The sequence below is a fragment of the Nyctereutes procyonoides genome, unplaced genomic scaffold, assembly GCF_905146905.1.
Source record: "Nyctereutes procyonoides isolate TBG_1078 unplaced genomic scaffold, NYPRO_anot_genome, whole genome shotgun sequence".
In the NCBI taxonomy this organism is placed as follows: Eukaryota; Metazoa; Chordata; class Mammalia; order Carnivora; family Canidae; genus Nyctereutes; species Nyctereutes procyonoides.
Window position 1 is genome coordinate 18,014,475 of NW_026575131.1, and position 23,601 is coordinate 18,038,075.

General features: G+C 35.4%; 1 protein-coding gene across 1 annotated transcript in view; it reads left to right on the plus strand.

The window, feature by feature from the left end:
- CNTN3 (contactin 3) overlaps nucleotides 1–23,252 on the plus strand; it is a 247,363-nt gene extending 224,111 nt beyond the window's left edge. The window contains exons 19-22 of the mRNA XM_055343752.1: nucleotides 3,414–3,597; nucleotides 18,571–18,683; nucleotides 19,267–19,435; nucleotides 21,309–23,252. Coding sequence (XP_055199727.1) covers nucleotides 3,414–3,597; nucleotides 18,571–18,683; nucleotides 19,267–19,435; nucleotides 21,309–21,409 — 567 coding nt within the window. The 3' untranslated portion in view covers nucleotides 21,410–23,252. The remainder of the gene's footprint in view (nucleotides 1–3,413; nucleotides 3,598–18,570; nucleotides 18,684–19,266; nucleotides 19,436–21,308) is intronic.
- Nucleotides 23,253–23,601: the final 349 nt, after the last annotated feature.

Here is a 23,601-nt window from a genome sequence, read left to right on the forward strand (position 1 = left end):
GTCTAGATACTTTTCCTTTCTTCTTTCCTACTTTGCAGTTATGTCTATAAAACCTGAGTCAGCATGGAGTTATAGTCTGTTTTCTCAGGTATAAGACTTTTACTATTTAAACCCAAACACAACTGACAGGGAAAATATGATCTTTGTCTTTATTTCATTCTCAACTTTTTCCTCTTTTTCTTTTTTCACTTTTTTTAAAACTTTTCCCTATTTAAGAAAAAATTATCCACCTTTAATAAATATTTTTGAGCAAAATTTTATAGAACATAATGTATTAACTACTCATAAAAAATTGGGAATATCAATGTACTACCCTGTTTTATTTTTGTTTGAGTTGTATGCATATTTATTCAATTTTTTAGAATTTTAATCAATTCTAACTAATATCACATTTCAATTTGGCACAAATTTTCTCTGTGGTCTCAATATTTCTAATATGTGTCAGCAACCAAGTTCTAAAAATAAATCCCTCATCCTAGCCCATGGAGTACTTCAGAAGCATCCTGCTATCAAAAATCTTAAGTACTTTTTATAAGTAAATCTATAAGAAATATTCCTTATGCCAATTGAAAATTGATTTCAGAAAAAAAAAAGAAAAATTTCATTTCTTCAAGTCATTCACTTAGGGAACACTTTTGTAGGCAACTTATATTGAGGTAATTTGACATATCAAAGAAAGAATGGCCCATGAGCAGAGACCAGTGTGTATGATCCAATGGCCTTGATTGAGTGAGTTATTTATTAACTCCTTGGTGCCTCTGCTGTTCCATCTGTTAAGGGAGGATTTTAATAGCTCATAATTATGTGATTTCTTTCCCCAATCTATATTTTATCCAAGATGGCAAATTTCAGGCTGTCTGTAATATTTTATTTTAATTATTGATTATGTGTCATTCTTAGTTAATAAGTAGATAATGCTTTCAAGGGCCGGGAATGTGTCTTACCAAGTTGGAGTCCTCTAAACCTAACACTACCTAGTGTTAACAGTTGTTGAATGTGGAATCTGTACCAGTTTTTTGTATCCATTAACAATTTACTTGGCTATGGCTTTATGAAAGACAATTTTTTTAATTTTTTTTAATTTTTATTTATTTATGATAGTCACAGAGAGAGAGAGAGGCAGAGACACAGGCAGAGGGAGAAGCAGGCTCCATGCACTGGAAGCCCGATGTGGGATTCGATCCAGGGTCTCCAGGATCACGCCCTGGGCCAAAGGCAGGCGCCAAACCGCTGCGCCACCCAGGGATCCCTATAAAAGACAATTTTGTATGTTATCTTCAATTAATGAATACAATCTATGTGGTTTTCTTTTATAATGGTAAAACAGGTTCCCTAAGACATGTGGATTTTTCTTTGCTAAAATGTCATCATCAGGTTTCACTGTTAACTTAATAGAAACAACATATTCAATTAGTCCTGATCATTTGAATTCATATCCTCCTTGTAAGGTTTTTATAAAAATTAGTAACTCTTTTCCAAGAGAAATGCACTTACATATAGACATGGACACAGCATTTTACATGAATTTAAGGGGTCCTATATACCAGTATAAATATGAATGTAAATATAAATAAAAACACATACATTTACATACATAAATTTGCACATTTACACACATGTGCATACATGCATATATATACACATATACATATGTAGGGAAAATATTGTTCTAGTATATTAGTGTGCTAATTTAGGATCATTATTGAAAAATCTGAGATTTATACTTTGCTACTATTTTTTTTAAATAAAGAATTTTATGGTTATTCTTTAAAAAAAAACAGTAATTTCTAGTGTATTTTTCTCAGAGGGCTAAAACTGGTCACCAAAGTAGCTCATAAACGTGCTTTGTTTGGACAATGACTTTAAAAAATGGAGCCAACACTAAATTTGAACCATTTCACATTAAAATAAAGGTTTCTCCTTTTCTTAAAAAAGAAAAACAAAAAATCACCTGGGTGGCTCAGTGGGTCAAGTGTCCAACTTGATTTCAGCTTGGGTCTTGAACTCAGGGTCAGGGAGTCAAGCCTTGCATTGGGCTCCACACTCAGCAGGGAGTCTGCTTGAGATTTTATCTCTCTCTCTCTCTCTCTCTCTCTCTCTCTCTCTCTTTCTCAAATAAATAAATAAATCTTAAAAAAGACCTGTAAATATTGGCTCTATCTTCCCTCAGTCAATAAGAGCCAAACAGTGGCTCCCTTACTAAGATGAAACTTGGCTGGCTATTTTGCCACAGTCCCCACAAGTGTCTCTTGCCCTCATGACTCTGACGGCTAAGGATCAACTGCCATTTTCATTGTGCTTGAACAGCTATTGACATACACAAATTACAGAAATGGTCTTCCGTTTTCATATTTCACTATCAAGAATAGATAAATGAAAGTCAGAAAGGGCACATGATGCAAGAAAAACAGGAGAGAGCATATGTATTTCTTTATGAAAGCAAAAAATATGTACCCAGTGTGCTTTACACATTTATGTTAAGTGTCTGGTCCCTGCTTTACACGACTAAATGGTAATATCTGGCCTTCTCTTGAGGAATGGCTGTACTTTTCCTGAACCATTTGATGGTTTTGATGCCTTTGCTGTTTGTGTTGGTTTTGCTTTTACTATATAGATAATCCAAACTTCCTAGCAGAGCAGAACTTTATAGCAAAAACTGGAGATAGGAAACATGTATTTTTATTGTATTTTCCTACGCTTCTTTCTTTTTTATTAAATATTCTCATTAACCTATTTTTATGCCTTATACTACATATGCATTTATCTTTATATAATATCTTGGATCATTTTCACAATTCAGAATAATGAGATACAAGTAAAACATGTTAACATATACTTAAATTTAACTGTGTTAACTGCTTTCCTTTTCTCTTCAGCAGCTCTGCATGAGCAGGTGGACTTGTTGACACCTGGCCATCACTGTAGGATAATCCAGTGGCCAGCTGGCTTTTTGATAGTCTTTTTTTTTTCTCAGACAGTTCACTTTCTTCCCGGAGGGAACCTCTACCATTGAGTGGAGGTTAAATAGAGTTGCCAGCATTCTGGTCTTGAGCTTGGACCTGGTTGGTTAGGGCCTGAGAAGGGGGCGGGGGGCACTTGCTGTATTCAATAAGATTTCACCCTCATTTTCCCCTTGATGAGCTGTAGTCAAGCACTTACTCTCTTTGACTTTATCTGGCTTCTTCATGTGCTTATTCATTTTCTGTCTCCTCCTGCCATCCTTTTTCTCTCACTTTTGTGGAACAGAACCTAATGGAACACTTAGCACACACGAGGTCCTTAACCAGCATTTGTTGCATAAATGATGAATGTAAATATATTACAGTACCCATTTTCATGAAAATCACTTCATGTAAAGGGGTAGTACTGTTTATGTCAACCTTTCGCATAATTAATGTTTTTCTGTCCACCAGGTGCGCTATTGGAATAACGGAGAAGAAGAATCATCAAGCAAAGTGAAAGTGGCAGGAAATGAGACGTCAGCCAGACTCTGTGGCTTGAAGAGTAACCTGGCATATTACACAGCTGTCCGGGCTTACAACAGTGCTGGGGCTGGTCCCTTTAGCACCACAGTGAATGCAACCACCAAGAAAACTCGTATGTATATTCTGATTTTTTCAATGGCAAGGAAGTAATTTATGGTAGCTTTCTTCATCATTTAAAATGGACAACCCAAGTCAGTAAGCACACTGAATCTTACAAATCCAACCCCAAACCCTTGGAAATTCAGTCACATATATCTTTGTCTTTGTGATATCCCTGAATCATTAGATAGAAACCCCAAGTGAAAATAAATGTGTACCTTTTGAAAAATCTTAGTATGGGATGTTTAGTTAAATCTATCCATTTTTCTTTCAAAATGTGATAAACTTCGTTTACTTTCATGTTTGTTTGGGTTTTTTTTAGTTCCCCAAAGCTTGAGGATTTCTGGTAAACATGAATAAGTTAAATTTCATACTAGAGAGTCGAGTGATTTTCTTCTTTTTTGCTTTCCTACTTTATTTAAAAGATGCCAATGTGCATTAAAAGGTTACCACCAGAAGATGTTGGTCCATGTGAATATACTAATACTTTTAAAAATCTGACCAGAGTTGTTAGTTGCCTTCAAAGCTGAGCCTTTGTTAGCTATGTATTCACAGGTAAATTCACAAGCCGCAATTATGAGCTATACATAACTTGGCTTTGAATTACACTACAGGAAAATCAGTAATTTGCAATTTTATAGTCTTCCACATATATTTCAGTTAAACTGAGAGCACAGATATGTTTTTAATCATTGTATTTTGTTAGTAACTTCTTGTAGTACAACTGTTTGAATTGTCTCTGTCATGTCATCATCATAGCTGATAGCAATTGAGAATACTCTGTGTCCCAAGGGCTTTAGATGAATTCCCACATTTAAATTTCCTAACTACCACAGAAGGTAGCTATCATTATTTTTAACATCCTGTAGGTAAGGAAATGGGCATGAAGGATGAAATACCTTTAACACAATAATGTATTACTTTTATTTACAGAAAATTATTTTTCTTGTTTTCAAAATTTATTAACTCGGTAAAAATGTTTGCTTAACTGGCTGCATATGGGAATGAGACATTAATTTTGCTTGATTTCTGTAATGCATTTCTATATCTGTATATAATTCTCAAATTTTTATGAGAACATACATTTGTTAAATAAAATTGCTGAGAATACCAATAATATAAAACTGAATATCACTGGCTAACTTTGTGGATAAGTTAAAATATATATAAAACATAATTCTACTACTTTATTTTTTTAAAGATCTGATTTATTTATTCATGAGACACAGAGAGAGAGAGAGAAAGGCAGAGACACAGGTAGAGGGAGAAGCAGGCTCCACGCAGGGAGTCTGACGTGGGACTCAACCCCAGGTCTCCAGGACTCCACCCCTGGTCTCCAGGATCACACCCTGGGCTGAAGGCGGCACTAAACCGCCAAGCCACCAGGGCTGCCCTACTACTTTAGATTTTAGTTAGCCAGTGTTAATTTGATCAGCGAAGTTCATGTTCATGTTTGAATTATCTGTATAAAAGAGAACTCAATTACCAGTTTGCTGATATAATGAGATTGCAGAGCAAAAGTTTAGCACAAACCATTGTAAATCTTCAGTAACATACATTTACAATCAGCCAACTCATGGAATAATTCAATATTGTCCTTCACGAGTTACTAGGGGAAGCCTGACCCCAACCTCTTACTCATAATACATTTCAGGTGTTAGACCAAGGAATATACGGGTTTGGAAATATTTAAACTGAAAACATTCCGTGTTTAGAACTTCTCGCTAAATATGTTTGGTATTCTCAATAACAATTCTGAATTAGTAAGATTTAAATATACATCATTATTTATGTATTCAAAGCACAGCATCAATCAAAAATTCTGATTGCGAGAATATATGCAAGCAAGTTTATCTGGCTCTTCCCTCTGATTTAATAATTGATACGATTACTTGCTAAAAAATTATGATTATAACAGACAGTATGACATCATCATGGAATCAGTGAAGAACTTAAGTTGGTAAAATATAAGGAAAAGACAAATAATAGGAATATTATGATAATGCACAATGAGTGAAATAAAATTTTAAAAAGAAATTTTTATGATTTCAGTGTAACACATAAACACTCAATCTAAGGTAGAAATATGCAACAATAATGATAGTGATTATGATTTTAATGACTGACACTTACTGAGCAATTTGCAGTCACTGTTCTCAGTATGTTTTGTATATTGATTCTCAGTTCTCACAGCAACACCATGACTTCAAAGCTGATGGTAGCCTCACTTTAGAGATGAGGATGCTGGGGCATATAGAGGTTATTTAACTTCCCTGAGATCACAGACTTAGTAGCAGGATAGGCATCCAAATCCATACAAAGTCTTCATTCTTCAAGCCTCTCTTTCATCCATATAATCAGAATATCTGTGTCTCATTTAACATCAGTGTTTTTTGAGATTTTACTCCATGCTTAGGATGTGGGTAATGTGATCAAAGCCAGACAGGATTCCTCTGCTCATGGAGCTGTAGTCTGATGGGACTTCCAACAATTGAATGAAATCCCTCAGAAAGTGATACATTCTTATTTCTACAATTCAGTGAATTGCTTGTTGATCTGTAGTCTTATTAGGGAAAAATTTCCTACATTGGGTCAGAGATTGATAGAGATAATTGAAATCCTAATTATTCTAAGATTGGATATGAGAAGCATGTTATAAATTTCAATTTTATGTTAATAATTTTCCTTAAAGATACCAAAATGCAAGTAAAATGGAACCCTTTAAAACTGTTCTTGGGGGAACCCTGGGTGGCGCAGCGGTTTGGCGCCTGCCTTTGGCCCAGGGCGCGATCCTGGAGACCCGGGATCGAATCCCACGTCGGGCTCCCAGTGCATGGAGCCTGCTTCTCCCTCTGCCTGTGTTTCTGCCTCTCTCTCTCTCTCTCTCTCTCTCTCTCTCTCTCTCTCTCTCTGTGACTATCATAAATAAATTTAAAAAATTAAAAAAAAATAAAAATAAATAAAACTGTTCTTGGGGATGCCTCAGTGGCTCAGCGATTTAGCACCTGCCTTTCGGCCCAGGGTGTGGTCCTGGAGTCCCAGGATCAAGTTCCACATCAGGCTCCCTGCATGGAGCCTGCTTCTCCCTTTGCCTGTGTCTCTGCCTCTCTTTCTGTGCTTTTCATGAATAAATAAATAAAATCTTTAAAAATAAATAAATAGATATATAAATTAAATTGTTTATGTATTACTGTTACTGGCAACTCTTAATAGTCATCTTAACCTTTGACTTTGGATTTAGCTTCAAATCCTATAAGAATTTTGGTAAGGTTTTTGTGATTATCTCTATATATCTATCTATATATCTATCTATATATCTCTATCTATATATCTCTATATAAAGAGAATTATCATCATGCTTCAGACATAAGAACTAAAATAACATCTTTGACTGTTTTCTTGCTGTCTGATTTCCCCTCTGGATTATAAACTTTATGGGGAAAGAATCCTTCTGTGTCTTGTTCATCCAGCCCTAGTGCCCAGCATGGTGCTACAGACCATGTGTTAAATACTGAGTGGGTAGCTAAATGGATGAATGAAATCTAAAGTAGCAGGCCAGCCTGAAGGACTATTATTAATCAAATATACTTCCTCTTGACTGAACATTGTGAATTCAAAACACTTAATGTAGTCTTTTACCATCTTGCTTAAAATGTGCAAGTTTCATGGACTCGTAATCATGGAATTTAGTATGCAAGCCTTTATATCAATACAGATCTTGGGTGATTATTTTTGATTAATGTAAAATAATACAAGGATTCTCAAGTTAAATGCTGCAGCTTCCATTAAACACTTAATTTTTGATATCCAAATACTTGTGTTTTTTGGAAGCATTTCTGAGTTAAACTCTAATTAGCCTCTTTAAGTAATCTAAAATGGGTCTCTGTTACTTGCAACCCAAGGAGAGCTAACTCTTAAGAACATCTTGTTTCTAAAGGCACTGATGAGGAAAAATTGCAGATGGCATGTAAATGATGAAATTTCTTGGCTTCTAAAAGGAAACATATTGAGAATTTTATGTTCAGAGATTGCAAGAAGGAATTTGTAGGGCAAATATTCTGCTTTGTATAACTAAAAAGTCAAGTGGTAATTCTGGCTTTCAGTATGGATGGATTTAGCACTCAACCAACATCCTCAAGATTCATCTAATAAGACTTCATACTGAATATTTCTAAAACTAAGTTTTTGACTGTCCCATCCACCCCATTTAGAACCTGTCCTTTCTACAACATTTCCTGTCTCAGTAAATTAAACCCCAGTATTTCAGTTTCTCAGGTCAAAAATCTTGGAATCACCCTCAACTCTTCTCTTTCTCTCATCCCCTACAACTGGTTCAGAATCTGACTCTGCAAGAACCTACCACATCTCATTGCTTTCACTGCTGTCACCCTGATGCAAGGTGGAGTATCCCTCACATGGATCAGGGCAGTGACCACTTTCTGTTCAGCTTCTCCTCACCCCTGTCTCCCAAAGTCCCCAGTGTTGCTCAAGATGTCCTATTTCATCTCACTCCAGATAAATACTAAATCCTTATAATGCTTAACACGGCTTTATATGATCCATCCTCCAAATCCCACTCTGACTTATTTCCTACTATATTCGTCTTCGCTCACTCCACTTTCACTTTAGGGCCTCTGCATTTGCTGTTCCCTCTGCCCAGAAAGGTCCTCCAGCTATCCAGGGCTTATTCTCTCATCTCTTTCAGATCTTTGCTCAAGTATCAGCTCAGTGCCACCCGAATATATACTGTATTTAATATACTGTATTTAAAAGTGCATCTCTCATCTCCTGACACTCTTTCTCCTTCCCTGCTTTGTTCTTGGGTAGAGCACTGACACCAACCTCACATTCTATAACTCATCCTCGTTTATTTGATTGTTGTCTCTCCAGCCTGCTTTGAATGGAAGACAGGGTCTTCAGCGCAAAAATTTTACCCACTTTGATCATAACTCTCTCCTCAGACTTTTTTCTCCAGTGTTGAAGTAATTATAGTTGGTGCCCAATAATGGATGTTGAACAGACAAGACTCTCTCCATCTCTTGGCTCTGATGGAATCATTCTCACCATATTCCCCTTTCAGGGTAGAAGTATTGCTATTTGCACCTTAAGGCTTGTTTCTATCAACTAAACACCCTGGGAAAAGTGGACCACTCCTTGCTGATAACTCCACTCAGAGCTAAGGATGGTTCTTCTTGGCTCATCCCAGAACCAGTTGTTATGATCAGTTGATGGAAAACCTTCCCTAGCCTGGCCTGAATCACAGGCCCAGACCTTACCCTGGAACAAGGGAATACTATTTTTTTTTCCTTCAGTGATGATTATACATGTATGTCCACTTGATAAAACAGAATAATATTAAATGGTACAATGTTTTGCCCTTGAGATTTTTGCTTTTGCAAGTAGAATGTTCATCCATATAAGTTGAGCTAAAATCAATTGTCTAAATTTAAGGAAACCAATTAAGTGTGTTCTAAGGAATTGAAAAGGTAATGTGAGTAAAACAAACACTAAAAGAATATGAGTCAGAATATTTCAGAGGTTTAAAATGAAATGAATATTCCTATTTCAAATACACAATTTGGAAGTTCTCGAGTTTTATGTGTATAATTTAATTATCTAATTATCCACTCTAAGTTATGATTTAGGAAAGATATCAATGCAAGGTTTCCCAATTTTTATTTGTGACTTCTCTTCTCAATTTTTGCCATTCCTTTGGGTCTCCTCTAATATGTACTTGGCAGTCTGTCTTAAAAAGTAGCTTGTAATACCCACCATTTGCTTCAGCGTGGATGGAACTGGAGGGTATTATGCTGAGTGAAATAAGTCAATCGGAGGACAAACATTATATGTTCTCATTCACTTGGGGAATATAAATAATAGTGAAAGGGAATAGAAGGGAAGGGAGAAGAAATGTGTGGGAAATATCAGAAAGGGAGACAGAACATGAAGACTCCTAACTCTGGGAAACAAACTAGGGGTGGTGGAAGGGGGGAGGGCGGGGGGTGGGGGTGAATGGGTGACGGGCACTGAGGGGGGCACTTGACAGGATGAGCACTGGGTGTTATTCTGTATGTTGGCAAATTGAACACCAATAAAAAGTAAATGTATTATTTTTTAAAAAGTAGCTTGCAATTTTTGCTTTTATTAACTTAAAACTAAAATGGAAACTGAATATGGAAACCAGTATCATTGCCATAAATTGATGCTAACAAAATAATAAGGCAAATAGTAATAAAATCAATAAGAATAATAAAATTAACAAATAAGTCACTCCACTTTTTTAATACTAGCAACATGCTCTTGCCTATTCAAACCTCTAAACCTGCTTCCTCTGTTTATGATAGTAGTTTCTAAGAGATATTAAAGACCTAGTATCCCCAAATCCAGCTTTCTCTTCACACCAATAGGAAAAGTAAAAGAAATTTCTCACTAGGTGACTTAATGTTATTGTTGGATATACCACAAATCACAGAGACAGCTATAGAAACACTGTTCACTAATGCATATTCCTCAGACTTAGGAGCGATGGAGTTTTTTTGTCTTTGTTTTTGTTTTGTTTGTTTTGTTTTGTTTTTTTGTCTATAGACTTCAACAAAATGATTTCTAATTTTGTAAGTTCTGAAACAAGATAATAATGTAATATTGAACTTGAACAGAATTCAGTCAGGGAGTTTCAGCTAATAAAAGAACAAGTCATTCCTCTGGCTAAATGTGTAAATCTTATGAACTTTACTTTGTTGGAGCTTTGGCACTTTTTTGGAAATCTTCCACTTGCCTACAAATTCTCTAGAAATTTTTAAATGTTTTTACTTAGAGTTTACAAATTGTATTATTTTTATTATTCAAAGAAGGAAAGATTTTGGTCAAGGAAATTTCCAGTCATTTAAAACAAAGAAAGATCTTCCTCTCTGACATTCCTGACATTCCAGGTTAGACCCCAAGAAAAGTCTTTTCTGAGTTTCAGATGAGTTAAGTAGATGTTTTTGAAAAAAAAAAAAAAAAAGTAGATGTTTTTGTTGTATAGTTAAACATTGAGTCAGCTTCCTATTACTAGTCATTTGTTTATTTGTAATAATTCTAATGGTTCCTAAACAAATATGTCTCATTATTTGGGAGAAAGTATCTTTTCATTACCTGATCCCTGTACAATGTCACGTGTTTAAGCAGTTTCATGACCAATGCTAATGTTCAACTCAACTGAACTCCAACTATAAAATACAGTTTCTAGCTACTGGTGAGAACAATCACTTACCACTAGGTCACTTCATTATCATCAAGGAGGCAAGAAAAAAAATTGAGATATCTATTGAATATTCCATAATTAATCATAGCAAGTATGTTCTTAAAATTCTATATGTTCTTAAAATTCCAGATTTTGAAAGTAAATGCCAGTTCCACCATCACCACTATGAAAATATCACTATTGAAAATTCTGGAAAATAATATTCTTAATTTTAACAACCTCTATTTTTTATTATATAAAAGAAAATATGTTTATTGTTGAAAATTTGAGAAAAAAGAAAACTGAAGAAAATAAAAATCACTCATAATTCTGTCTATTCAGAAATATCACCATTAATTGTTGGGCTTTCTTTTCAGGCTTATATTCTATAGAATGTCTGTCTTGTGTATTGGAAGTATGCTGTGTATTAGTTACCTATACATCATAGCAAATCCCATGGTCATTAACAGTTTTTCATAAATAGGTTAGTGTGTATGTATTATATTTGATTGTGATAATATACCACAATTTAATCATTTTGCTACTGGTAAACATGCCTTATATTCCTAGCTTCATCCAGTCAACAGCCTTATAGTTACCACTTACTCATAGGCAAGAGGCTGCAGACTAAGTAAAATCTATAAAGCTGACTTTGATTTGTCTATGAATCAAATACACAGAGGATATCATGATGGGTGGTTGAAGAACAACAATAATAAAAGCCTTCAATGAATAATTTTTGTTACAGCATTTGAAATTACTGAAATAATTTTGCAGCCTGCCAATTAGTGTTGTGCTAATCTAATATGCTATCTTTCTACTAAAATTGAATTAGTTTTCGTTAGTTTTGCTAACTGACAGAGCCACCCAGACACATAACACCACCACCACCACCACCTGCCAAAACTAGTATTTATTTTTAAAGAGAAATGTAAAGTCAGATACCTTCAGTGGCTGTCAGGTATAAATGATCAGGGAAGTGTGGCTGGGGCATCTTAGGTCCAGCCTGTTTTCTCTATCCATCAGAGTAGGCCCCATTCTTTCCAATCTGATACTACACGAGCAATCAGCAATCAAAAATCCAGAATTTAGGGGTGTCTGCGTGCGTCAGTCGTTTGGTCGTCTGCCTTCCACTTGGGTGTGATCTCAGGATCCTGGGATCAAGCCCCATGTTACTTTCTGCTAAGCAAGGAGTCTGCCTCTCCCTCTCCCCTTGTGCTCTTTCTCAAATAAATAAATAAAATTTAAAAAAAAATCCAGAACTTAAAATAAGCTCCTGAGTTTTAAATGTCGGCAACTAAGCAAAATTAAAGTACCGGGGGTTAGACCAAAAAAATAAAAAATCAAAGTTTGCAGGCTGTCTAATGTACTTTCAGGTTGCAACTTCCTATTTGAGGTTTTATAGTTGTAAAGCGATTCCACTCTCCTGTGGGTTTTCATCTAACAGTTGCTCTCCAAGCTCTTTTTGTTTTACAGTTGAGACACTGTGGCTTCTGTTGGGTTAAGCAAGTAGCTCAGGACATGGGCCTTGTAACTGGCCACAATGCTTTCAGACCTTTGTCTGAAGTAAACGAGGTAGATGGTTTCTGTGCCTGTTACAAGATGACTCCTGGCACACGAGGGTAGGCAGCCTTTTTAAAGAGATTGTAGAAGCAAAGAGTTCCTGCTTCAGGTTTGACTCTTTGAAGATGGAAGAGGACATTGAAGGCTCAATACAAGGTAAATGAATTTGGTGACGATGGAAACCACAAATGGAAATGAAATTGCTAAAGAGAAGGTTGGTTCATGCATTGAGCAAACACAACCTGTTCCTAATCTGCCCAGTGTTTTGCCATCTCCAGTCCCTCGATATTTGCATGAGTTTAGCCACCAACCCAAACAACCTGTATTATTATTTTCCTTATAGATTTAATAGTTAAATACATTTATTTTAAAAGGCACCTATACAGGACACCTGGGTGGCTCAGCGGTTTAGCGCCACCTTCAGCCCAGGGCGTGATTCTGGAGACCCGGAATCGAGTCCCACGTCGGGCTCCCTGCATGGAGCCTGCTCCTCCCTCTGCCTGTGTTTCTCATGAATGTATAAATAAAATCTTTAAAAAATAATAAAATAAAAGGCAACTATACATTTACTAGAAACAGAAAATCCCTAATATTCTTTATTATTAGATAGTAGCCATAAGATTTTTAAGATTTTTAATAAAATGAAAATGGAGCAATTATTTGAATTAAAAAATTAAACAGTACAAAGAAATGCAAAGAAAAATAAACCTAATTGATTTCCAAAAAAAAAAAAAAAGGAAAGCCTGAGAATAAGTTTTGCAAAGAATGAATCAGGGTATTTGTGACTATTATTAGTAAAGTGATATTCTTTTCTTGATCACTTGGTTTAAGATGAATTATTTGTATTAAATATTCCCTTAGGTCAGTTAGTTGGAATTGTCACTCTGTATTTTGGGATGCTTAGCAGACATCTGTGTGCAGCTGGAAACATACAAGTTATTTGTGTTTGCATAACCGCCTTTGTTCTGTATCATTAATTAGAACCTAGTTTTAATGATCTGTGTGTCGTGTGTGAAGTAGATTACCACAGATATATCAATATTGGCTTCATCCAAAAGAATTACATCTGTCAGTCAAGAATTGGATGTGACAGATTTTTTTAATCTATCATGAAAGTGTGTACATATTTCCAATTTAAAATGTCATCCACTTAAAATCATCTCTAGTGGAAGAAATGTGGATCCTTGGGAACCACTGATATGGCCTATGGTTAGAGTCAGAGAACATGTTTATCTCATTGCTTACTGTACTCGGAAGGATCCCTAATACATAAATAGTTCTTAATTATATAGTGAAAAACATGCCAGGTGGAGACATTATTCCTCAAGGTCTGTGTCATCAGCTAGAATTAGGTTTGCTTTTTTTTTTTAAAGATTTATTTATTTATTCATGAGAGACAGAGAGAGGCAGAGACATAGGCAGAGGGAGAAGCAGGCTCCCTGCAAGGAGCCCAATGTGAGACTCGATCTTGGACTCCAGGATCACGCCCTGAGCCAAAGGCAGATGCTCAACCGCTGAGCCACCCAGGTATCCCAGCTTTGCTTTTTATTGCCAGCACCTATATGATGTCAGTCATCATAATTTGTTGCGTCTACACAAATTTCATGTCCCATCCCTCCAGGTCCTCTATAATCATCTTCATGTTAACAGACCTTTATTCTCTTCATGTTAACAGACCTTTATTCTCTCTTACATGAAGCACTACTTATGTTCTCCCAACAGAATGCCCCCTAAGATTCTCCTCCTTTCCCTCTGCTCCCACAAAGATCTAGGAAACTGAAACTGGTAGTATCATTTCCCTACTATCATTTATTTAATGCCTTCCTAATTGCCTACAGAAAAATTCTTCTTCTGGTTTCTTTGGTCTCTTAGACCTTTCAGCATCTGGTTCCTACTTGCCTCTTTTTTTGTTTTTTTTTTTCTTTTTTTTTAAGATTTTATTTATTTATTTAAGAGAGAGAGAGAGAGAGCATGCCTGGGCACACACAAGTGGGGAGCGGGGGGGGGGGAGAGAAAGAAGTGAAGCCGACTCCCCACTGAGCAGAGAGACACAGGACTCTATCCCAAGACCCTGGGATCATGACCTGAGTCGAAGGCAGACACTTAACCGACTGAGCTACCCAGGCCTTCTCCTGCTTGCTCCTTAAACTGCATCTGCTCTCTCCCTTCTCCTCCCCATAACCTTGTAACCAGTCAGAACTTCTGAGCTCCCCACTGTACCTTGCTATTTCCTGCATTTGTGCCTTCACACATGTTTATCCCTATGCAGGATACCTTTCCCTCTTTCGCGTCTATATCTAAAAATCATAATTTGCCTTTCAAAAGCTATTCCAGATGTTGTCACCTCCTTATTCATTTTTTCTTTAACCCTTAACACACTTTCTTTTGCAGGTTTCAAAGCTGATGATCAATGAGTGTTAACTCTCCCAGTTTTGTCTTTGTAAATTGTATACCATTTGGGGGGGATGTCTTGGAGAACTTTAACCATGTAGCTAGACAATTCATTTCGAAATCTGATGTGCTGCATTTGAGAAGTGTGGCCAGCCAAATGTTGTCCTGCTGCCACCATAGGAAATTAGTTCACTAATGCTTACTCTGAATCTTTACCCTATTTAGAATGTTCATTGCATGAATCATTCCTTGGGAACACGAAGGAAATGGATTGAACTTATTTTTTGATAACACTGTAAAAGTGATTCCTTGATACTTGAGTTTGTGCTTTTTACATTAAAACATCAGTCATATACAGAATTCTAATTTGCTCTCTACCCTTGACAAGGCATTGGGCCAGTGATCTACCATATTGATTTCTCTGTGTCATAGACCTTACTGGATATTGTCTCTGCTTACAAGGATCTTATAGGGGGAAAACTGGATGTTAATAAAAATAAAACCACAACAAAATGTAAAATATACCTTTGATGAGGATTATGAAGAAAGGACCTAATATCTGAAGAAGAGGCCCCACTTTAGTTTGAGATAGCAGGGAAAACATTTCTGTGAAGGTGGAGGTTGTGACATTCTTGTTTAATATTCATTTTCACATCATCTATAAATCTGTGATCAGTTACTTGGAAGTTAAATAAGGTCTCAGGTACTCTGCACAATATAATATGGGCAGCATGGACTTTGGAATTAATCAGAGCTGGTTTGAATCCACATAATATCTCTGACCAGTTGTGTAGCTTAGTAAGTTCTTGCTTTTAATTTTTAATTATGGTAAAAATACATGTAACATGAATTTTCCATCTTGCCCATTTTTAAATGTATACTTCAGTAGTGTTAAGATTGGTTGTTGTATAACTCATTCTGGAAGTCTTTCATCTTAAAAACCGAAACTCTGTTCCCATGAAACAGCTCCCTATTCCCAACGCCCAGTCCCTGGTAAGCACTATTCCCCTTCCTGTCTTTATAAATCTGACTGCTTTAGGTACCTCATATAAGTGGAATCATACAGAATTTCCCTTTTCTTGACCTGCTTATTTCACTTTCTGTAATATCCTCAAGGTTCATCCATATTGTAATATGTGTTAGCAAATCTCCTTCCTATTTAAGGCTGAATAATATTTCATTTTATGTATATACCACATTTTGATTATCCATTCATCTGTTGACAGACAATTAGAGTGCTTCCACTTTTTTGCTACTGTGAATAATGCTGATGTAAACATGAGTGTTCAGTTGTTTTTAAGTCTCTGGGTCCAGATTAGCCATGTACAGAAATGGATGTTACTATAACGCAATGAGAATGAAGTAAATTATATTATATAAAATCACATTTTACCATGCCCATATTATGTTTTTTTTAAAGATTTTATTTATTTATTAGAGACAGAGAGAGAGAGAGAGAGAGAGAGCACAAGCAGGAGGAGGGGCAGAGGGAGAGGAAGAAGCAGACTCCCTGAGATCATGACCTGAGTTGAAGACAGCCACTTAACCAACTAAGCTACCCGGGCACCCTGTGCAGCCCATCTTATAAATGTTTAATAAGCATTTAGTTGCTAACAATAATAGGATTTTGAACATAGAAGGAAAACTTATTTGGTGTAGAATTTTCCAGATGATGGAAAATTCTTATTAGTGGTGATTAATAATCCACAATTTATTCTTATTAGTTAGTAGTAAGAGAGATGATTTAAAGGTGGTTCACAATTTTTTTTAAAACTTAAGAATGCCTCATTTATTTTAGAGAGTACCTTAAGAATGTCAGTAGCATATTAAGCCCATGATTGTGTATTAGTGCTTGGGATGAAGCTAATGGTAGATGTTTATATGGTGTTGTTTTTTTTTTTTAAATCTAGTCTTCTTTTTAAAGATAGCAAAAGTTATGAAAGTGGTACATGATTATCTGAGGCTCAGGAAACACTGATATGATTCAGAATGAGAGTAATCAGACCCAGAACAAACCTTAATTTTTTCCTTCCTTTCCCTTTTCCTGTTCCTTTCTTTCTGTTTATTCAAAAAGTATTTGATTCAGGCTGAATTCATTCATCTGTTTTTGGACTGATACAAGATAAGCCTCAATGTTACACTTGCACTTCATCTCTTCTACAAGCCTAGTGTTGGAAGAGATGATTCAACCAAAATTACTCAAGTTTCCTGTAATCTCCAAGCACACACAGCTTTTGGTAGAACAGACCATGCTGGCTGTGCTCTGCACCACATCCAACAGAACCTGACCTGTTATAGTACTGTCAGGATGCAGGAAATCACAGACTTGGGGGAAATGTTCTAACACTTGTGCATTCATATCATTTGGATTGAGTCACCAGAACGTGGTCAACAGTATTTCAACCCTAAGCAACTGCCGTTAAACATATTTTTGTTATCAGAGCTGTGCAGCTTCAGCTCTCTGAGCTGACCTCAAGTCGTTGCTAATGCCAGATCGCAACATTTCAAAGGCAGCATAGAATAGCGTGAAAGAGCAGACACGCAGCAAAAGAATCTGCAGGGAATACAATCTTGTTTGGTGTCATTAGTCACATAAATGTATCTGAGAGCTCTTCCCATCTGTAAATTCAGCCGTCTTTCCCTCGTGGCATGAGTCAATGATGTTTAGAAATTTCTCTGCATAGCCAATATTTTATATCATTTTCCCATTACAAATTCAGTTAACCAGATCACATTCTGCAGCTAAATCCACAAGTACAACATATTTCAGCACTGCTTTGGGCAATTGCGATGCTGTGGCCAAATGGATAATATTGTGTTTGTTTTGTGCTTGACAGGAAACTGAATTTTAATGTCCTGTCTGTGCTGTCGCTGAACCCCCTTGCCCCAGCATGACTATGCTGTCTGGTGCTCGTGAGAGAGAACTAAGCTATGAATCCAAGTTTTTCCAACCTCAGAGAATTTCATTCATTATCTAATGGAATTCTCATTAATGTTTTAGGGTTTTGCCTTATTTTTCTCAAAAATTGATTTAAAACTTGGAAAACGAAGAGTGGAATATAGACTCTCTGCTGCAGTTTTTCACATGAATAGCTATTACTTCATGGGAATAAATATGAGTAACCCTTATCTTTGATTGCCTCCCATTTTGCCTACCTCATCACACAACGCTGGCTTAAAAATCATCCACACTTCATTTTGTGCATCTTTAATCTGCTCAGTTGGCAATTTCTCTCAGCCTCCGGATGTGTCAAAGTGGGTCACACAGCCTGCCTTTCTTGGTAAATCAACAAGCATCCCCTCTAGTGGTGGATAAAGGAATTTCCTTATCTCCACTATGGACAGGTTTCCAGAAGAGGACCCTCAGCCACAATTAAGAAATGTCCTAAAAGATGTGATGACTATGATGAAATGAATTATCTCACAATTTAATTGAACAGTATTTTTGTTTTATAAGCTTTTATTTATTTATCCATGAGAGACACACACAGAGAGAGGCAGAGACGTAGGCAGAGGGGAGAAGCAGGCCCTATGCAGGACTCGATCCCAGGACCCCAGGATCACAACCTAAGCCGAAGGCAGATGCTCAACCACCAAGCCATCCAGATGCCCCTTGAAAAAGCTTTTTTAAAGGACATTTAGCTACTCTTCATTTTTTTTTCTGATTCCACCTATATATACATATATGCAACATATTACCGAAGAGATATTGCTATACTTCTATAAGTCTTCTATGACTGTCATTATCTGTTCTATGTAAAGTATCACTTCTGTTCAAATCTGTTTTAATTTATCATTTTGCATTTCAAGCTCCCAGTCAGCCACCAGGAAATGTTGTTTGGAATGCTACAGACACTAAAGTGTTACTTAATTGGGAACAAGTTAAAGCAATGGAGAATGAATCAGAAGTAACGGGTTATAAAGTAAGTTATTTGCAATGATTTCTTTTCCTATTCCTGGCAAGGGAAGCTGAGTTTGAATGATTTTTCCAACTGTGATAATATGGTTGCCATAATCTGATTTTGACAAAGAGATATCAAACTTTTTATAAAAAGGATATCCCCCCCAATATCTGATTTCTAAATATAAATTTAAGGGAAGTAATTCTGGTCATGCAGTGATTTTGAACAAAATCTCTGTAAATTGTTCATGATGTTAATTAGTTACTTCTGATGGTCGCTCATATAGTACTTAAAAAAAACAACTGAAATTGTTGGCTCTAACCTGTTGGTCTGGCTTTCAAAATCAGTACAGTAGAGGTTTGCTCCATCTCTCCAACCTTACAAATGCCCAAGCCAGCTGGACTCTTGATTTTGAGGACTTGATGATTCTAGTATGTACTAACTCCCCGTTTAAGACCTATGAAAAGAGCGAGGAATTGAACTTGTATTCTGGTGACTATAACAAAACAATATAAGTGAGTTGACATCAGTGTAATCAGTTCTGTGAAAAACAGTAAGAGTAGGCAATGTAAGAATTATAAATGTATTTGTTCATTCATTTTAGGTTTTCTATAGGACTAGCAGTCAAAATAATGTGCAAGTGCTAAACACAAATAAAACTTCAGCAGAACTTTTATTGCCCATTAAAGAGGACTACATTATTGAAGTTAAGGCCACCACTGATGGAGGGGATGGAACCAGTAGCGAACAGATCAGGATTCCAAGAATAACCAGTAAGTTGGTCAAACTCAACACTTACTTTATTGATAACATCAGAGTTATGAGCCCCCAAGAATGAATTAATCAATGCCCTTCTGTCTATTTTTTCCCCATGATGTCCTCCATCTGAATGCTAAGAAGTTTTTGGAATATGAGAGATGAGGCTAAGAGAAAATTCTCAAGAGTGGTACAAAATATGAAGAAAGATAACAAATAGAAAAGACATCGAAAAATATTTAGCAGAACTTTATCAAGTTGAATTTTTTTCCTTCTTATGAGTTATGCCTAAATTTGCCTTTGGATTGCCTGTAAAGAACAGAATTTCTTAAGCATTTCACAAGAATAATGTTAAACTTACAAACTATTTTTAAGATCTTTGTTTGCCTCCTAGAATTATACATGAATCTTACTAATTCTTTAAAGAACTTTTCAAATTTTTTTTTGTCAAAATGGTGGTTTTATTAAAGCACAGGGATAGGACCTGTGGGTAGGAAGAGCTGCTGCCAAAAAATGGAAAATTTAATATTGTTAAGGTCATAAACTGCTTGGCCAAACCAAAAGACACTTCTTTAAAAAAAAGTAATTTGTTTCTGATTCAAAGGAGGTTCACACTAACTTTTCCTTTTAAAATCCAAATTATACTTACTTTACTATAGAAATTACACTTTTAGAGTGAAGGGAAACAGGCTCACTTTCATATTTAATCAGTGACAATGGTAGAAGAAACTACATTTATTCTTTCAAATCTCAAGTCTGGAGTTTGGGGACCTCAGTTAAGTAGAGTAGAAGCTGTCTTGTCTCCATATTCTATTCTGTAGCTCTCAGTGACATAAGTAATTTTGTTCCCTGTGTCATTGGGCTTGACCTAGTCTATAATCTTGGGTGTAAAATTAAAAGCTCTCTCTTTCATCTTAAAAAACAAAATGAATTTGTTAGGAAGTAACGAGAAAGAGGGGTATGGAAACTTGAAAGAAGTGTATCTTTACGTGAAATCATGTAGACTGCCACACTTACACTGAAACAAACAAATAGCTAAACTATACCAAGAAAATGTGAAGCATTTATCTCAGAACAGAGTTCCACAGCATTAAAATCTATTAAAACTATTTCAGACTATAGACTTTTTAAAAACTGTATGTACTTCAATAGAGCAAAACTAGAAATTTAAGCTTGTTATGATTATTATATTAGGTTTTAAAGTAATTAAGATATGTTCTCTTATTCCTAGAATAGGGCAAGATGTAGAGTTCACATTATAATAGGGCCAGAGTGTAAGTGTAAGGATTAGGTTCTTTGCTTTTGCAGGGACAGACACTATTTTTGCATTTTGAGGGCTGCTGAATCAAAAGTAGCCTTTCCGTCTGACATGTGCCGTCTGCTGAGCTTGCAAAGACTAGAGCAGACAAGGCCATCTCAGGAAAATGGAGCTTTTTATTGATTGCCTCTTTTTAAAAAGATGATGTTTTATATTATGCCAAATAATTTATCTAGAAATGCATAAAGTAGAAACAAACACAGATTTTCCAAACTCTTATCCAATAAAGCTTTCTTTAATTAAACCATTGAATTATCTCAAAATTGTCAGTAATAGAGTGTAATTGTTTTCAAAATGATTAAGTTGTTTTTGCAATTTCAATTAAAGTTAAATAATACTAAATGAACGAAGCCTAGATTTGTTTTTTAAAAACCTTAAGTATATGAGCGTTTTCAGAGATGTTTTTGGCAAGTAATACAATACTACATTGATAAATAATATGAGGGCTAATAACTTGGGGGTTTAGGTTAGGTTCATGGTATGATTTGATCGTGATAGAGAGGCATTGCTTTTGCCCTGATTTTTTATATTGATACAGTCCTTATTAATGAGTTATTTATCATCTTTGACAGATATGGATGCAAGAGGTTCTACTTCAGCCATCTCAAATGTCCACGCTTTGTCAAGTTATATACCTGTAGTATTGTTCTTTATTGTAAATGCCTTGTGGTGATAGTAACTTTTTTAAATTATTTACTAGAAAGTTAATTGGTTACAAAAAAAGTACTTTCATGAAATGCAGTGATTATGCATGTTTTTTTTCAACTCTGTATTTTTAACTTTCTATAGGTAAAATATGAATATAATAAAAAAAACAGTAAATCTTTTTAGGGGAATCTGAAATGCCTTAATATTTACTTGATAAACCAAAGGAATTTACATATTACCTACATTAGACTTTTGATAAAGATCTTCATAAGCTATGATTTTAAGCACTGCCTATGGATAGACTCACTTGCTCTCATGTATACACACACATATGCACACACGTTTGTTTGTTAATGTAGAAAATCTCATTTAGTCCAAATGTTATTTTCCCATTACAACAGCATTGCTCAGAAGACTTAATCAGTATTATTCTGAAATGTTCACTTGAAATATTCAAGGCTGAAAATACATTTTTACCTGTTTACATTACCCTGTTTGGAAGAGGGTGCATGTGATTCAAAAGAATGTTGGAAAATGCTACACCAGAGGTGGGAACAGTGCTGTTTTGTTTAAGTATAACAAAGTTGTGAGATTCTTTACAAATCACCTTGCTCTTCTAGCTCTCAATTTTTCGTCTAGAAAATGTGGAAATAATACCTCGCATCTGCCCCTGCCCCATACGTTGTTAACAGATAAAGAAGGAAATGTGAAAGTGTTCTGTTACCTTTAACACGCTGAATCTGTGCAAAATATTAATATGAATTTACTTAACCATATAAAAGTCATAAGGACCAGTGGCTTTTTTAAAGTTTGCATTCTATTATGGGTAATGCTTTCTTTTTTTTTTTTCAATAATATTATGAAACTGAAATGATCACATTTTATTCTTTCTCAAATATTAAAAAAAAATTAAAAAGTAATTGTTTCCTTCACACCTATGAACAAGCTTTCAGGTTTTATTAAAATATGGTGGAGAGAATAAGGAATGACTTGAATCTCAACTCAAATATTAAACAAAATTCACACAATTCTTCATTTCCAATTTCTGATTCCATTAAGGGACCGTCTCTTTTTTGGATGATGGAGATGGTTTTTTAATGAAATCCAACCGTCTATCAGAGTGAGTCTGGCAGGCTTTTTAGTTCCTGAGTTAAATTTGTAATAGAACCATGGCAATGCTGCTGACTTTGATATGTATGACTCAGTCTTTCAATATGTGGTTTTCAAAAGATTGTTGAAGACATGACTTCATAGCAATATGTAAAGAATATATGAAAATCGACAGATTGAGTGTTAGACATTGCAAAATCAATTTTTTACCTCTTTCCTACCAGTTTCACATTTTGCAGGAACTTGTTCTTCTTTACAAAGATATCAGAATTTGAAGCCAACAGTTCAGATATCAAAAAAGCATAAAAATTAGCAAAATTCTGATAACGTCATAAAATGTTACTTTACATTTAAATATTGCATTTAAGATAAAGTCATTACACACAAAGGAGAAAAAGATATAGAACTTTCTCTGCAACGTCTGTATATACTGTATATATCAAGAAAAAATCTGAATGACTAGTAGATTTCATATGTCCATTGTTATTTCCAGTCAAAAAGTGGGGAAACACTTTCTCCAATACCTGTATTTTATGCTACACGTAATGGAGTTGTACCTTTTTATTATTTAGTAATTCTGATAATATGTTCCTATACTTTCCATTTTCAAGATGACTATTCTATTGTTTCCTGGCATTTGTAGCAATATATCTCCATGAGATATGTACTTCGTTTCATATTGAAAAGTATAAAGTTTATCTTTGAATTCTGTGTGTGTATCCTATGGTTATCTGTATGTATTATTTTCTATTATTCGAATAAAATTTATAACAATCAAATGCTCATGCATGATTAATTGTGGTATGGTAAAAAAGCATATTTTAAGGGATGGGGGGAATGGGAGGGCATCATAATAGTTATGCTGATGCTATCATTTCTTATATTTTTCAGCCAAAGTTTAGTCTTTCTATCTTCTAAGGAGATATTTTTTACTTTTTCTATTTTTTTAAGATTTAATTTATTTATTCATGAGAGACACAGAAAGAGAGGCAGAGAAACAGTCAGAGGGGAAAGCAGGCTCCCTGTAGAGAGCCTGATTTGGGACTTGATACCAGGACCCTAGGATCATGACCTGAGCCAAAGACTTGTCTCAACCACTGAGCCACC